Here is a 15,080-nt window from a genome sequence, read left to right on the forward strand (position 1 = left end):
ATGCTCATACCCAAAGTGTTTTTATTTTTTTTCCCAAAGGGTACAAGATGGGCCCAAATCTGTCAGCTCAAAAGCGCAAGTTACGGCTTTACACTGTGGTTGCTATAGATCACTGACCCGTCATGGAATGGGACTGAGTTACCTTTACTGCTGCTAAAAGTGTAAGTCAGTGGAAGCTTCAAATTCTCATTTCAAAAAAGGTAACAAAATGTTTATATACAAAAAAGGAGGTGGTGACAAAGCTCAGCAAGTGAAGACCCTGCTGGCAGCCAAGCCTGATGCCCTGGGCCACTGACAGGACCCACATGGAGGGAGAAGAGGGACCAAAACCTGCGAGCCTTGTCTTTGGACCTCCTATGAACCATAGATAGCGTATTGCACACACACACACACACACACACACACACACACACACACACACACATGTTCATGCACACGCACATGAACACACACACACTGAGAGAGAGACTATGAATATGTGTATGACAGAAGGGAATATACAGTCACTAACAACACTTACTGAAGGAAGGGATAGTAGGAACAAACTTTGTTTTTGTTTTTTTGTTGTTGTTGTTTTTCAAGACAGGGTCTCTCTGTGTAGCCCTGGCTGTCCTGGAACTCACTCTGTAGACCAGGCTGGCCGCAAACTCAGAAATCCGCCTGCCTCTGCCTCCCAAGTGCTGAGATTAAAGGCGTGTGCCACCACTGCCTGGCAGGAACAAACTTTTTAAGAAACTTAAACTTTCTAGAATACTCATTTTGCCTACTTAAGTAATTTTAAGTTCTTTTTAAAACTAGATATTTATGTTGTTGTTGTTGTTGTTGTTATTACTATATTGTGACAACAGCACTAATTAGGAGAAATAAAGAGAGAAACAGTCAAGTCAGATGTGGTGTGCACACCCGCACTCCAGCACTCGGAGTGAGAGTCAGGATAATCAGGAGTTGAGGACTTGCACAGCAGTGAGCTAGATTGCTCAAAAAAACACAAAAACAAAGCCAGAAGCAACCCTACAGATCACAAGCAAGCACACGTCCCACAATATTTTGGAGACACACACAAAAAGTAATGACACGCTGACTGTGACTTGGAGCAAGCCCGATGCCGTGGGAGAACGGAAAGAACGGGAGTCAGAGGCATAAAAACTGGGCTGTGTGCTGGTCTCAACCAACAACGAGTAACAAGTATGAGTGCATTATACATAAATCTAAGGTTTATCATAATTTAAAGAGTAATAATTTCAAAAACTCAAAGGACATAAAAAACACTAAAAGACTGTTCTAAAATGTAAATATAATTAAATCTATTAATCAGTGACTGAATAAAGTCTAGAAATATCTCACATTAAGAGGATGTCAGCTGATCAGAACTTTCCTTCATATACTTATGAGTTGTGACTTAAAAAACCAGCAAACAGAACAAGGTAAACATTACCTTCAGACACTAGCCGATGCAGAACAGTCCAAGCCTTACTAATCAGCTCAAGCTCAGGGGCTGCTGTGCTGCACTCGGGGGCTGGGGGCTCATTCATACTGGCTGAGCACTGCCCTTTGAGCTGCTTAAAAAGCCCATCTTTTCAGAGATTTTGAAATGTGAAAATAAATGCATGGCTGAATTGAGAGATGTGGTATATAACCAGGCAGAGTCCATCCCTGGCCTTACCTTTCTGACCTGAGGTCAGAGGGTTCAATTATCTACTATGGATTATTTAACTTTTAAGGTGGAGTATGGTTTAAAATAAAAATCTAGGTACGACAACATATACCTGTCCTAGTACAAGGGAAACTGAGGCAGGAGAACAGCCACCAGTAGTGAGACCAGCTAGGACTACAGGAAGATAGCCATCAGTGAGGCCACCAGGAGTACATAACAAAGCCCTGCCCAAACCAAAAAATAAAAGAAAGACTTGTGAATGATGATTACTGTAAAGGAAGACACTATAAAAGTGGAAGTGTTTCTCTTCCGAGGACGTATAGACAGAGTACAACGTATAGCTTCGGAAGCTTATGGCTCAGATTTATGCTTCTATGCCGCTGATGCTGGTGGACTTGGACCTCCTAAAGCGACAAGAGAAAGACTAGGGAGCATGTGCCACTGCACTGGGAAGAGGCTCCACCTCCCTCAGATGCTGTTTTCCCTGTCTACTGATGAGAAGGTAAGCAGGACTCATAGGTGACCAACGCTACATACAAAGGATCAATAGGCACTGACATAGTTCTGCTTGTCCTAAGTCTATTTTCCTTTTGATAAGCAAAATTTCACAAGGTTTCCTTTATCCTAGTCTATATAAATTTATCCAAGATCTGGCAATCGTTTTTCTCCAAACGATTAAGTATTTCACACCTTATTCTCTGAAAAAATTTTAGAAAATATATTCTTACGTTCATAGGTTCAGGCGGTAAGCAGTAATTTATAAACAGACAAAATCAGCAGGTATTAAATATGCAACTTTAATCTGTACCAACTACTTTACTTTTCAAAGTAGGCTTCTCGTCTCCTCCGCAGCTCTTCTGAAGAGAGATCTGGACTTGATGTCTGTGGACTATTTTCACACATACTTCTGGAACTACCTAAAAACAAACACAAAAAATTATTTTATATACCTGTACAAGCAGTAGTATGTTTGTTCTTATAGGAGCAAGCTTCTAGAAAGTTTTAAAACATTCCACTACTGTTCTGTAACTTTAAAAAGCCTATGGAAGTCTTAGAAATCTAATTAAGGACTTACAATTCAATGTGTTACTGCAAGCAAGGCTGATGCGATCTGTGATGCATCAGATGTGAGGATACAAGCTCTCTGTTCACCTCGTATAAGAAGTATCAAGACCACACTTCTGTGCTCTTTAACTTGCATCTCCACCTTCAAAGGCAAGGCATTCCTCACAACCTTTGAAGGATGACCATAACATCTGTTTTTAACAACTTGAATGTTTCTAAGCTCTCAACAGTAATTGTACCAAGCACAGATTCTATGTAAATTGTGAAAATGGTAAGATGGTTTTCTGTTTATTACTTCAATAACCCAACAAGCCCCTCCTAATATAACATGGGACTTCACACCACAAGAGTATGCAGAGGTGAGCCTGGAGGTGAGGAGTCTAGGATAACGATAATGGCCATCATAACAAAACCTCAGTACACTAAGACCTTTGAGGAATTTAGATGATGAGCAACCTCATTAGAAGTAGAAACAGCTTCATACGAATTAGATTAAAACAAAATCACAAAAATAAAGTGCTTTGTGCTCTCAGGAACGGCTTTGAGTGTCTCAGCACTTTTCTCTGCCTACCCTAAGGGGCTTTGCCTTCCCTTTCCTCCACTGATGATGAGCGCTTACATCAATGAAAAAGATGCATCCTGTGACATGGCTGGAGTCTTAATCTGTATAGTCTATATAAGTCTTTATAGCCAGTAAGTGCTGTGTGAATTTATTAAAACAGCTGGCTTGGGTAAGGGGCATCTGGTCACTAGAAAAGTAATTAAATTAGTGTTGTATTGGCTCAGTATCATACTCAACAGCATAACCACAACCAAAATGGTAAATGTGTTAAACACAATACAGTCCTAGTATAATGCAAGTTATAAAAAAATGATTTAAGATCAAGAAAATCTTAAAGAAATGCTCAAAGTTTGGAGCTATTGCTTTTGCAGTAACTATCAAAGAACTTCCAAAAGTGCACTAACTTTCAGAAACGTTAAGGACGTGATCCACTTCTCCAAAAATGACTAAAGTACACATCAACATGTCCAAACCTTGCATACTGAGCTGAATGGCCCTGCGGAGATCAGCTTCTTCATCCTCCATGTCGATTTCCTGGCGACTTATGGCTAGAGCCCTCTGTAAATCATCCTCATCTTCATCAAATATGCCCGACCCATCAGCTGCTTCTAAGACGCGCTCCAGGTCTGCTTTGAGGGCACTAAACAACAAATGAATTCATAGTAATTACAGCCTAGAAATCCTGTCTCAAAAATCTAACCAATATGCACGGATATTTTGTTTGCATGTATGTCTTGCACAATGTGTGTGTAGTGCCTGAGGAGGCCAGAAGAGGGTGCTGGATCCGATGACACTGGAGACAGAAGGTCGTGAGCGAGCAGGTGGGTGCCGAGAACCAAACCCAGGTCCTCTAGAAAGTAGCCAGTCCTCTTAACCACCAAGCCATCTCTCTAGTCCAGTATTCTTCAACTTTAGATCAAGTCTGATAAACATGAAGGCACTTGCAAATGAAAGATTTTAAATGGAAAACATGCTCTATTAGATAAGGTCTACTAACAACAACTGAGTGCTGATAAAAACCTAATGTATTCTAGGAATTCAAAGTGTTGATTCTATAAACTTCACTAAAACACAGCCTCCCTGGGCAGAGTGGCATATGCTTGTTGAGTATCAGCTACTTTTGAGCCAAAGACAGAAGGATGTCAAGTTTGATAACTGGACAACTTAATGAGACCTGTCTTTCAACAGAAGGGAACAGGGAAGGGACTAAGGAACTGTTCAATGATAAGAGTATATGCATAAAATGCAGGATTAGAGCCAAAACACTACAAATAATCACTTGACACTAAATCATTTTGGTTGGGGGAGGTAAGCGCTGGAGATGAAATGCAGTGGGAAGAATATGTGCATAGCATTCACAATCCCCTGAGTTCAGTTTCCATCACCATAAATAAAACATGGAGGCACAAACATATGTACTCCCAGCCAGTTGGAGCTACTTGAGATCTTATATCAAGAAGCAAACAAATACAGAGGCTCCTCAAATAGTATGTGACCATGTCAAACTGCATTCTAAGCACATCAGACCTATAGACTAGTGCCACTCAGAGAAAAGCTGCTTCTTTGCAGACATCGTTCTTAGTTTCCCACCAGAACTAAATAGTAAGACCTAATTGGCAGAGATGTTGGTTATGTAACACTTTGGTTACATAACAGAAACCAAGCTGGAACTGCGCTAGAAGATTCCACCTTGCTGACAAGCTTTCACAGTGCTGAAAGATTCTACAAAGGCTGCTGGAGGGGAAAATCACTAATAGTCTAAACCAGCCCATGTGATGCTGTAATATTCTTCTGCTACACAAGAGTGACGTGACTATTATGGGGCAAACAACCACTTTTTCTTCTCTTTCTTTTTTATTTATTTGAGACAGTGTCTCTCTATTATCTAGCTCTGGCTGTCCTAGAACTCAGTAGAGCTGGTTGGCTTCAAACTCAGAGAGATCTACCTGCTTTTGTCTCCCAAGTACTGGGATTAAAGGTGTGCCACCAGGCCTGGCCCAACCATCGTTTTACTGGATTTGAGGGCCACTCCACATTAGGTAGTTCTGTAGGTATGACCTGGTACCATAAACTTGGTCAAAAGTCCATGGCTATGTTGGTCACAGGTCCTCGGTAGGGGAAACAACTACTGCAGTTTCAATAAACAGACATGTCAATCACCCTTCTAAATAGAGTTAGACCTACAGGTTAGTGTTTGGGCTGAAAAGCTGCCCTCTCCCCTAGCAAATAGCAGAACTATTCAAAGTGTTTTAGAATAAGTGACCGCTAAATGCCCAGACTTAGATGGGACATCTCTATCATCCCTCTAAGGCTCAAGGAACTTCACGGAAGAGCAGGGAGAAAGGATGTAAGAGCAGGAGATTAGGAAGAAATGCTGCCGTGTTATTTTCTCACTATAATATGTCTGTTGCTCTCATAAACTCACAGCAGCTATAGTTACCAGCACAAAACCTGCACAAGAACAATTCATCAACATTCCAGCATGGATAGGGAGTACTCAGAGGTCCCTATGCCTAGCTGAAGAGCTATGGCTGCTAAGGGAGGGGGAGTAACTTTTCTTCAATGGGACAACCACTGGTAGGCTGGCTGTGTAAGCAAACCTCAGTGAGTCAGGAAGGAGAAAAGGAGGAGGAAGAGGAAGAAGAGAAGGAGGAGGAGAAAGAAGGGGAGGAGAAAGAAGGGATGAAAAAAGAGGAGGAGGAAGAGGAGGGGGAGGAGAAGGAGGAGGAGAAAGAGAAGGAGGAGGGGAAGGAGGAGGAGGAGGAGAAGGAGGAGGGGAAGGAAGAGGAGGAGGAGGAGGAGGAGGAGGAGGGGAAGGAAGAGGAGGAGGAGGAGAAGGAAGAGAAGAAATAGCAATGAGCATAGGAAGCGGACCTGCTGGGAGGGATTCAGAGGGAACAGACAGGGGATAAAAGAGGGTAGTGAGGGACGACATAATGAAAACATTTATACACATGTATAAAATTGTCAAATAAATACTTAAAATTAAATACGCGCAAACTCCCAGCCCTCCATCCAAGTGTGTTCATATAAATAAAATGATCAAAAAAAATTAATAAACAAATAAATAAAAATAGGAGATTGAAGGCTGGGCATGGTGGCACATGCCTTTAATCCCAACACTTGGGAGGCAGAGGCAGGCGGATCTCTGAGTTCGAGGCCAGCCTGGTCTACAGAGTGAGTTCCAGGACAGCCAGGACTATACAGAGAAACCCTGTCTCGACAAAACAATACAAAACAAACCCAGGAGATTGAACATAAACTGAATAGAACATTTATTAGTATGAACAAGAGGCTGATCTCCAGCACTACAAAAGAAATGCACAAAATACAAATTACCCAAATCACCAACGGTAAAGTGATCACACATTAAATGGCAGGGAGATGGCTCAGGGTTCAAATACGTCCTGCTCTCCAAAGGGCCAAGTTCGGTTCCCAGCCCCCACATCACACAGCTCACAATCATGTGCATGCACTCACAGACACAAGGAATGGACGCATGGACCTTTAACTCTTCTAAGGGGTGCTCCACCATACACGCCACACTCACGCGTAGTTTTACCTCTGCTCTTTCAGATGTGCAAGTTCCTCTCCAATAAGTTTTGGTCGATGCATCTGTTGGACCTTGATCATCTGCAAAAGTTGGTCAGCTTCACAATCTGGCAGATCACCCTTAACAACAAATATAGAATAACCTAAAAAGAGGCAAAAACAAACTAAAACAACTAGTAAAGAATTCAAACTTGTTTGAAATGATAGCTGACAGAAAGAGCACAGTAGGAAAAACAGAAGACCTGATTTAGTGCCGACTCTCGCTTGGATTAGGAAGGTAATCTACGGTAAGTCACACAGGATCACTCTTCTCATCTCGAAGCCTCAGGGGCTACAAGAAACAAAGGCAGTCTACAAGGTCCCTAGGAGGGCAGAGCCTGAACACAGTCTAAAGAGGAGGATCCGGAATTGACTGCCTGCGTTTTAGCCTAGCTCTGCCACCTGCCGGTGCCACAGGGTTTTGTCAACTATCTCACCCATCTCTGCTGGCACCCTTTGTTGAAGGAGGATAAAGGAACCTCCCTCACATGGCTGGTGTGAAGACACACTTGGTTAGTATGTCCAGTGACTGCTAAAATGGACAAATCACTGGAAAACATGCTGGAAATGGCACCCTGCTCACTGCCCCATACATAGATGCCTTCTAACCAAAAACAGGAGCTGGGAAGCCAGTACCCTAATCTAGTTTGTGTGCCTTGTGGTTTAGAAAGAAAAAAAAAATACACTAGTACAAAGCAACTTTTAATAAATACATACCTAATAAGCTAAGCTTTCTCAACCACAATTAAGTTTAATTTTTTAAAAACATTTTCTACTATTGATTTTTCTTGTACTTCAATGAAACAAAGAATGAGAAGGCTGCTCACTAAAAAGAATATGTTTAACATTTTTTTTTTTTTAGGTTTTTTGAGACAGGGTTTCTCTGTGTAGCCCTGGCTGTCCTGGAACTCACTCTGTAGACCAGGCTGGCCTTGAACTCAGAAATCCGCCTGCCTCTGCCTCCCCAGTGCTGGGATTAAAGGCGTGCGCTACCACGCCCGGCTATGTTTAACATTTTTTAAGAACAAGCTTAATCAGAGTTCAGATGTCTTAATCTGTTTTCTGCTAACAAAACTGTTTCTAAATCCTAGAATCAGCATGCCAGCTCACTATGGTACCTAGTGAACACGTCCTGAGAAGATATCCTGCCTTATACAAACAGCATAGTAATTCTGGATTTTATTTACAACTTTGGAATTTATTTTGAGTGTTCGAGGAAACCACTAACAGGTAATGTAAGGGTATGGCATAATATACATTTTGTTTTTATAAAAGTACTCTGTGGGGCTGGTGAGATGGCTCAGTGGGTAAGCCACTCTGAGGGATGGTGCAGAGGTTAACAGCGCTCGCTGCTCTTGCAGAGGATTCACATGTGATTCCTAGCACTTGCATGGCAGCCCACAACCATCTGCAACTCCAGTTCCAAGGGATCCGATGATGCCCTTTTCTGGCTTCCATGGGGACCAGGCACACACATAAATAAAACACTCATACGCGTTAAATATTAAAATAAACATTTTAAATGTCTTTTGTGGACCTGTTTGATTTGAAATCTTCCTGAGCTGCCACACAAAGGTGTTCCAAAGGAAATGTCTAGGCTAAAGAACAAATTCTGAGAATTATGGGAGCACAGATCATAGGCTGTGATTGAAGCAATGAAATGGCACCTAAGGAAGAAGCTGAACTGAGCCCAGGTCACCCCAACGTTACACACTGGGAAGAGAAGGATGATCCTCAAAAGCAGCAACTGGTGAGACAGGCAGATGCCCACAAGTAAGGCCACTGTGTTATCTTGGTTGGTGATCAAGGCGGGCGGGCCCATTGTGGGTGGTACCATCCCTGGCTTGTAGTCCTGGGTTCTATAAGAGAGCAAGCTGAGCAAGCCAGGGGAAGCAAGCCAGTAAAGAACATCCCTCCATGGCCTCTGCATCAGCTCCTGCTTCCTGACCTGCTTGAGTTCCAGTCCTGACTTCCTTTGGTGATGGAAGGGTAAGCTGAATAAACCCTTTCCTCCCCAACTTGCTGCTTGGTCATGATGTTTGTGCAGAAATAGAAACCCTGACTAAGACAATTCCCAAACCAGCTTGAGCATGGTTAAGTACCTACATCTCAGGTCCAGGCACTATAGAGCATCCAGCAGTCAGAAAATACACAAGAAAAAAACCAAGATGCAGTAAACAGGCAAACAACCCAATATCCCCCTGACAAAACACTGGCAAATACATCAAAGGCAAAAAACAGAGACAAGGAAACTTATAAGAAGATTTAGGAAAAAAAACAAACAACTAACCCAATACAATTATTGAACCTGATTTCAACTCAGATTAACGTGTGAAAGAAATCATCAGAGGTGAGGGATACGGAACTTAAAGCTGTGTATCTGTGACATCACAGCTCTGTGGCTAGCCAGCTGGGGATACAAAGCAGAGTGGAGCTCTGCATCACATACGCACAACTGGGATTTCCAATCCCCATCACCAGAAAGTGCAACACTTTTAGGTATAATCATAGTGCCAGTGTGTAGTTTTTAATAAATAAACAAACAAACAGAATTTACTTTTAGAGCCTTAAGTGGACAAGGTATAAAGGAACAGGCCATGAGGGGAAGGGCACAGGAAGGCACATCACTTCCTCGCCTTTTATATCTGTTTTTAGTTTGGGATGTTTGTTCGTTTGTTTGTTTTTTTTTTTGTTTTTTTTTTTTAAAGATTTATTTATTTATTGTATGTAAGTACACTGTAGCTGTCTTCAGACACTCCAGAAGAGGGCGCCAGATCTCGTTACGGATGGTTGTGAGCCACCATGTGGTTGCTGGGATTTGAACTCAGGACCTTCGGAAGAGCAGTCAGGTGCTCTTACCCACTGAGCCATCTCACCAGCCCTGTTTGTTTTTTAATAACAAGTTTATTGTGTTCTGTTTAGACTAGGAGATCTAAGAATTGAATCCTGGCACTGGCAATGTAGAAGTCACCCGGATAGTGAGAAGAGAGACTTTTGAAGATGAGTGGTTTACAGCACAACCCAAGTGGAATGAGTTCAATAGACAATGCACTATAGATAATTCTACTGGAAAAAATTTAAATGGGCAAGCAGCTAAAGTTTCATAGTTACCAAAAGCACTTTATTTTTAATCAATGGAGGGGGAGGGAAAGGGATTTTTACCCATGCATAGACTTTTTTTAAGGGAGTGGGAGAATGTTCAACCCAGGAGAGCATTAGACAAAAACTGAATGTTGACTGAACAGGAGCCACAGGGATACAGTACATGTTGAAGGGCTGACCTTACACGGAGGGCCACGCCCACCTATTTTAATAGGCTCAAACCACAAGCTACAGAAACAAAGAGAGAGATCTGCTACCAGAAAGGGAATCATGTCTATGTTCTCAGAAGAATACAAGAGAAAGCCAGAAAGAATAGCAATGTGTAACAAATGGAGAGCTAAGTTGTGAAATAACTATCAAGGGGTCATTTGAAAGCTGTAAGCACAAAATTATAACCAACATATTTCACCTAAGTTTGAAGCCATGTTCAGCTGCTATGATACAGGAAACGTCTAGGGTCACGAGCTACTTTACCTGTGGTCAAGATTCTTGTTATTTAGGAAAGATGAGGAAAGAAGCCAGCGAATGCAACTGAACACAGGCTCAGGGACTGGAGAGATGGCTCAGAGCTAAGAGCACTGGCTGCTCTTGCAGAGGTCCCAGGTTCTAGTCCAAGCACCCACCGTGGTGACTCACAACTGTCTGTGAATCCATTTCCAAGACTCCCAAAACCCTCTTCTGGCCTTTTTGAGAACTGCATGCTTGTAGTGTACACAGAATCATGCAGGCAAACATCTTATCACATAAAATAAATTTTTTAAAATCTTTAAAAAAAGAAAACAATCACCAGGCATGGTGGTGCGTGCCTTTAAACCCAGCACTCAGGAGGCAGAGGCAGGCAGGTCTCCGAGTTCAAGGCAGCTTGGTCTACAAAGTGAGTTCCAGGATAGCCAGGGCTCTTTTACATAGAGAAACCTTGTCTCAAAAAAACAAAAACAAAACAAAACACCTTGAAGAATCATATAAGAGGAGTTCTGGATCTCATGGTAACAAAACAAAACAAAACACCTTGAAGAATCATTTAAGAGGAGTTCTGGATCTCATGGTAACTTCAGAGCCTGGTCGGAACAGCAAACTGTCATGAAGGTAGAAGGTGATGGTCAAAGACTGCGATGCTTATGACTAGAATCTGAAGGGAGTTACACTCATTGGCAATGCCAAGACAAGAGTGAACAAAACAATCTTTGAAAGAGGAATAGTTACTGGTGTGGAAATGACTAAGAATTTAAGGAAAAGAGACAGATAACTAGACATCCAAACTCTCCAATAAAAATGGCAGCTCACAGATGCCTACACAGACAAGGCATGGCGAATCCAGGTGGTTACTCAAAGGCACCAATCTACCAAGTGAACAGTGACTGAAAATGAGCCAACAGGAATGAGAGGAGCATGCCCCTCCTCCTGTGAGCCCTGTGAGGGGGAGGACGGAAAAGCAAAAGAGCACTTAGGAATGGAAAGGAAGCCCCAGGCTCAGGGGATGTCCCAGTGTAGGGAGCACTCACATAGAACTGCGTCACTCAAACCACAGCCAGAAATCAGTACCGTCACACTCACAAATCGGAGACCAGTGCTTCTGTAGTCACAATTCATGACTCAGCTATATTTAAGCTACTTTTAAAGTTTAAAAGCAAACTTTTGATCTTATTTACCTTCTTGCTGTAATTGAGCCAAGAATAGTGCGAGGTATGTATCTGATATTAATTCTGGACCCGTCAACAGAGAATTCAAGTTAAACCACTAGGAAAAAAAAATCAGTATTTAAGTTAATGAATATTATATGTAAAAAGAATTTCCCATGTTATGCATATAACCCACCAAAATTTAATAAGACTATAGAAATAATAGAAATATATCAAACTGAGAATTTTTAAAGTACTGAATACTATGACTTTAAAAAAAAGGCTGAAGCCGGGCGCGGTGGCGCATGCCTTTAATCCCAGCACTCGGGAGGCAGAGGCAGAAGGATTTCTGAGTTCGAGGACAGCCTGGTCTACAGAGTGAGTTCCAGGACAGCCAGAGCTATACAGAGAAACCCTGTCTTGAAAAACCAAAAAAAAAAAAAAAAAAGCTGAACATTTGTCACTATTAAATGCTTTTCTAAAAACAAGAACCTGAACTTCTAAAAGGAGAGCAACTGGCAGTATCTTAAGATGCCCTTTTTGATAGCTGTAACTAAGAGGTTTTACACTGTCAGGCCAACACACAGACTCCTGCCATATTGACAGACAAAAAAATGACAGCAACACACTTTTTCCTTTGGCCAAAAGACTCCAATTTCTAAAAGACACTCTACGGAGAGAATTTATGACGAGCACTTCATTCTAACAAGACCTCTAAGCTATTGCTACATGTGATTAACAGCATTAGGTAAGTCACAACCTCAGAGGTGCCCTAACTTAAAACAGAAAAATGCAAAAAGTCATGCTCAACTCCATGCACAACTAAGGGCTCTTCCTGGATTCTGACCCCAGCCAAAGAACCTTTCCAATCATTCCTTTCTTTACACAGGACCAGGGGCTGGGCTCAGAACTCACAGATCAGCCAAGCCCTCCTGAGTGCTGGGATTAAAGACGTGCCATCACATCCAGCTAAAACTCTGTTCTTAAACAAGAATAGGAATCAGAATCAAGGATCAATATACATATTCTTGCTATCTTTGTACCTGTCAAAGACAAACTAAAACTAGTTCAAAATGTAAAAAATCCAAAAATGAGCTAAAAATTGTAAAAGTTCAAAACAATGTTTTCCTATTTCTACTAAGTTTTTATGGGTTTTAAATTTCCAGACCTTAAAACTCCAGTGATTACTTGATACAGGAAAATAATGCTGGGTGATAATTTTCTTTTTTCTTTTTAAAAAGATTTATTTAAGTTATATGAGTACACTGTAGCTGTCTTCACACCAGAAGAGGGCATCAGACCCTATTACAGATGTTGTAAGCCACCATATGGTTGCTGGAAATTGAACTTAGAACCTCTGGAAAAGCAGTCCACGCTCTTAACCACTGAGCCACCTCTCCAGCCCTGGGTCATAATTTTCTAAAGGCACAAATAAACCCTCAGTGGCTACAAGGGAGAAGGGCAGAGAAGTTAAATGAAGTTGACCCTGGACCTTTCATAATTGATTCCTGTTCCAGCTAAGCTACCTTACTATACACACCGCTCTTAACTGGCTCCCTATGCAGCTTACAAAGAACCTAAAGATTGCTCTTTCCTTATTGTTCTGGAGCAAGAGGTGGAATCTTAGGGTCTTGTGCTTATTATAAGTATATCACTGCCAATGATCTATATCAGCAAACAATCACTGAAGACTGGCTCCTTCCAGGTGACTGAATTAAAAGCTAACAGAAAGAAAGAAAGAAAGAAAGAAAGAAAGAAAGAAAGAAAGAAAGAAAGAAAGAAAGAAAGAAAGAAAGAAAGAACACAGTGAATTAAATCAATATACATATATATACATAATATATAATTAATATATATTGATTTAACTCACTGTATTCTTTCTTTTTAATATATTAATTTTGTGTGTGTGTGTGTGTGTGTGTGTGTGTGTGTGTATGTATGTATGTATGTATGTGCATCATGTGTGTGCTTGGTGCCCAAAGGCACCTCCTCCACAGAGCTGGAGTTATAGACAGTTATAAGCCACCACGTGGGTGCTGGGAACCAAACTCAGGTCCTCTGAGAGAGCAGTAAAGTCATACTCGCTGAGCCACATCTCCAGGTTCAATGTTCTGTTTCTTATTTATTGTTGGATTTTTAAACACAGGGTCTCACTCTGAAGCTTTGGTTGAGCTCACAGAGATCTCTGCTGGGATTAAAGATGTGCACCACCACACTCGACATTTTTTTTTTATATTTTTTAATAATCTTTTATATTTCTTTTTTTTTTAAGTCATTTACTTAATTTATATGAGTTTACTGTAGCTGTCCTCAGACACACCAGAAGAGGGCATTGGATCCCATTACAGATGGTTGTGAGCCACCATGTGGTTGCTGGGAATTGAACTCAGGACCTCTGGAGAGCAGTCAGTGCTCTTAACCAATGAGCCATTTCTCCAGCCCCTTTCTTTTTATTTTAAATAACAGTTTTACTAGGGCACATAAAGTGCCTTCCCGCTCCCCCATCTCTCTTGAGGGTTTCATTATGTGGTCCAGGCTGGTCTCAAGGTCTTCCTAGGTCAAAGGTGTGGGCCACAGCACTGGGATAAAACTGCACATAATTATATTTCCACTTCTACAGTTTGTCGTTTCAAAGAATCTCTATCACCCACATCAACATGACCGAGACTGGAGCACCCTCATCAGAGTCCCGTCTCCAGGTCCCTCTGTGCCTTCTCTCCAACTTCAGCCCTACACAAGCACTAGTCGGTCTACTTTCTGTCATTAGGTCTTAGCTCCCATTTCTGAGATTCATCCACGCTGCGAGTATATTAGCAGTTCATTCCCTTTGACTATATAAGCTGGTTTTCAATAACCTTTAGCAAGCTCTAACATTCTAGTAAGGCCTTACGTGACTAGTTTAAAGCCACGTTCAGTGGTAACTGTGCACAGATGTAAGTACTGCCAGACACTAGAATCGCCTAAAGAAGCCCATCCCGTAATGCGCATTCCCACCATGATCTCAGGCTTTGTTGTAGTACTATGCTAAACACAAATCGTCACACAAAAACATATGTAACGGTAACCACATATGCACTGTTTTTACTACAAAATTTTCATTATGACATAACATATATAGGTTTATTTTTAAAAATCTGAAGAGAAGATGATTATCTTCTCTTAAGCTAGGAAATTTTTATCTGTTAAATTGAGTCCAGACTTGGGTAGAGTGCACAGAATCCTAGGATACATTCCAAAGAGACCAATATCAAATTTTAGTTTCAAACAGAGTACAGATTATGATAAAAGGACAAGAAAATAGAAGATATATTACCTGCTTGCCTAATTTTCTAACTGTAAACCAGTGTTCTTTATAATTGCATATAAAGGATCTTTCGTTTCTAGAAGAAAACAAAACATATACTGTTAAGTTGGGATAGTAGAGATGTACTAGCAAGTATCTCCTATCATTTACTTAATGACATACTTAATTACTTATTAATACTTA

At 41.3% G+C, this 15,080-nt stretch overlaps 1 protein-coding gene across 8 annotated transcripts in view; it reads right to left on the reverse strand.

Moving 5' to 3' along the window:
• Atxn3 (ataxin 3) overlaps positions 1 to 15,080 on the reverse strand; it is a 40,221-nt gene that overhangs the window by 11,593 nt on the left and 13,548 nt on the right. For 3 of the 8 annotated variants that reach the window (XM_030246522.1, NM_029705.3, XM_030246523.1), the window contains exons 5-9: positions 14,907 to 14,973; positions 11,624 to 11,711; positions 6,844 to 6,976; positions 3,755 to 3,921; positions 2,475 to 2,571 (exon numbers count right to left, since the gene is read on the reverse strand). In XM_030246522.1, the coding sequence (XP_030102382.1) occupies positions 2,475 to 2,571; positions 3,755 to 3,921; positions 6,844 to 6,976; positions 11,624 to 11,711; positions 14,907 to 14,973 (552 nt within the window). Of the gene's footprint in view, positions 1 to 2,430; positions 2,572 to 3,754; positions 3,922 to 6,843; positions 6,977 to 11,623; positions 11,712 to 14,906; positions 14,974 to 15,080 lie in introns of those variants that run through there. The other 5 variants (XR_003949979.1, XM_030246525.1, XM_030246524.1 and 2 more) reach the window with 4 other exon arrangements.

Source organism: Mus musculus, chromosome 12 (genome assembly GCF_000001635.26).
Source record: "Mus musculus strain C57BL/6J chromosome 12, GRCm38.p6 C57BL/6J".
In the NCBI taxonomy this organism is placed as follows: Eukaryota; Metazoa; Chordata; class Mammalia; order Rodentia; family Muridae; genus Mus; species Mus musculus.